Source organism: Aplysia californica, unplaced genomic scaffold (assembly GCF_000002075.1).
Source record: "Aplysia californica isolate F4 #8 unplaced genomic scaffold, AplCal3.0 scaffold00422, whole genome shotgun sequence".
NCBI lineage: Eukaryota > Metazoa > Mollusca > Gastropoda > Aplysiida > Aplysiidae > Aplysia > Aplysia californica.
Genome location: NW_004797692.1, coordinates 132,564 through 134,970, shown reverse-complemented (window position 1 = coordinate 134,970; position 2,407 = coordinate 132,564). Strand labels below are relative to the sequence as shown.

The 2,407-nt window shown below is 36.9% G+C and overlaps 1 protein-coding gene across 1 annotated transcript in view; it reads left to right on the top strand.

Moving 5' to 3' along the window:
- Window positions 1-236: 236 nt before the first annotated feature.
- Window positions 237-2,407, top strand: part of LOC101858292 (probable glutathione S-transferase 7) — a gene marked incomplete at its 5' end in the record, with an annotated part of 8,289 nt that continues 6,118 nt past the window's right edge. The window contains 2 exon segments of the mRNA XM_005104501.3: window positions 237-396; window positions 2,030-2,122. Of these exon segments, the coding sequence (XP_005104558.2) occupies window positions 258-396; window positions 2,030-2,122 (232 nt within the window).

Genomic DNA, 2,407 nt, shown 5'->3' with positions numbered 1-2,407 from the left:
CGGTAAAAGTTATATACATAGAGAGAGATTGAGAGAGAGGGAGAGAGAGAGAGAGAGAGAGAGAGAGAGAGAGAGAGAGAGAGAGAAAGCGGAGTTTGTTAGTTTGTGTGTGTTTGTATGTGTGTGTGTGTGTGTGTGTGTGTGTGTGTGTGTGTGTGTGTGTGTGTGTGTGTGTGTGTGTGTGTGTGTGTGTGTGTACAAAAATGAGAGATTTTTTGGTCTCCTTATTCCATCAGATTTAAAAGAGAAAAACAGTAATGTCGGACTCGGAGCTCAAGCTTTTCTATTCCAACGCCAAAGGGCGGGCGGAACTAATTAGACTGGTGCTGGCAGCGGCGGGAAAACAGTTTAATGACGTCAGGTTTGCCAGGGAGGAATGGCCGAAGTATAAGGTCGGTGAGTAGAAAAATAAAGAAGCTGCCATATCTAGACTTGCTTCTTTTAAAATCAATGTGTGTCTAATGAGTTGTCTTTTCCTAATCAGCAACTGCCTGTATTTGTTTGTTTGTCTGTTTGTTTGTGTGTTTGTTTGTTTGTTTGTTTGTGTGTGTTTGTGTGTGTTTGTGTGGGGGTTTTTTGTTTTTTTCTTTATTTGTTTGTTTTTCTTGGCTATTTTTTCTTTTCTTTTCTCTTTACTTAGATTTTGTTTTGGAAGCGATATTTTCTCAATCCTCTAAAACAATCGAAGATCTTGGCTTTTCTCTCTTTTGTTTAGAAATTGCTTTTACGGTTTTCAATACATAATTATATGGGTTTCTTTAAAAAAACTAAACAATTATGCAAAATAAGTAGTTCATCAGGAATGAAAAGGTGTCTCCGTTAAAGTTCAACTGTTATACGTGGGCAATTTGTTGAAAACTGTGTGAGAATGTCTGTGTTTTTTCCAACAGCAATATACCATGATCATTATTGTGGTTATCAGTCTCAGAACTACTGAGATATTTTGTCTCTTGCCCCAAAATAACACGCCAAGAGTGTCCACACACAAAAACACCGTGCCAACGACATAATTTGAGCCGGAGCTCATTACATATTACTGAAAGGCTGTTGGAGCTGTTATATCTAAATAACTGAACATTGTTGAGTGTTGAGGAGTTTAAATTTCTGGCAAAAGTAAGCTACAATGTATTTCTTATTTTAAAGTTCCGAAAGTGGTTCCCAAATCCCGGGGTAATGTAGAAAATAGAGATTCGCTGTCTTTCTGTAAATGTTTTGTGGTTTCTTTTTTAAAAACTAACGTCCTCTTCTCACATTAACATTTGTCAACACTTAATACTGATCCGCTTTGTAGAGTAGTTATTTAGTTTAAATCCCATCGTACTTTTATCCCTTATAGTAAAACGCTACTAAGCAACGCAATTCTTACGAAAGAATTATTCCATTATTCCTGTGTTCATTTTACTTTTATCTTTTACTTAAGAAACACTTGAAAAGAAATTATCTCATAATTCAAATTCACTTACTGGTTAGTTTTTACTCCCTCTGCTTTGAAGACCTACACTTAATCAAGGTGATGAGTTTTGATTTTTGATAATTTTTTTCTTTTTGGTGTTGTCGAATCTGCTTGTATCTCGAAAACAAACCATTGAATCAATTTCAGCAAAATCTCTCATTATCCTGACCATTTTCCTCAATTCATTTTTCTTTGACATGCGATTTTCCGATTGTTATGTTCCAATGCACTCCACTGAAAGACACAAGATTAATTTGCCAATGTCCGTTTTCTGAAGATTCTGGTAGAGCAGCTAAAGGGCACACTCAGTAACTTATTAATTTGTCAGAAACAAAAACCACCTTCAGTTATTTTTAGCGATCGTTCCCTTTCGACAAAGTTGAAGGAATGTCTCCTTTTGAATCAGTCTTTCTTGAAGATTGATCATTCTATTAAGATTTGCAAATCACATTTTCAGTAAAGCACCTTCTTTAAACATGAAGTTTTCATAGAAGTTTGTGAGTTTGCTATACCAAGTAATTTATTCATTTCATATCTTGACATGGTTCAATTATGGATTTCCATTTCCTTTTTCAGATGCCCCGTTCGGACAGATGCCATACATGGAAATTGATGGAAAATTTTACAGCCAGTCCATTGCTCTGGCGACCTACTTTGCCAGGGAATATGGTGAGACAAAATTTTGAACAACCCACAAAGCGACAAAAATGTTTATCTATTCAGTTAATCTCTGACACCTGTCAGTGGGATTGTCCTTTCCGGTTTTGCTCACTATGTCTTCCATCCTGATTCCTGTCAGCTGAACACCACAGATTGAGGACAGCCACAGGAAAGACCTAAATAGACCTAAATGTGGAAACCTGTAAAGTTTTGACCCCCTACCCTTCCTCCACGCTCACACATAAACACACACTCACACACACACACACACACACACACACACACACACACACG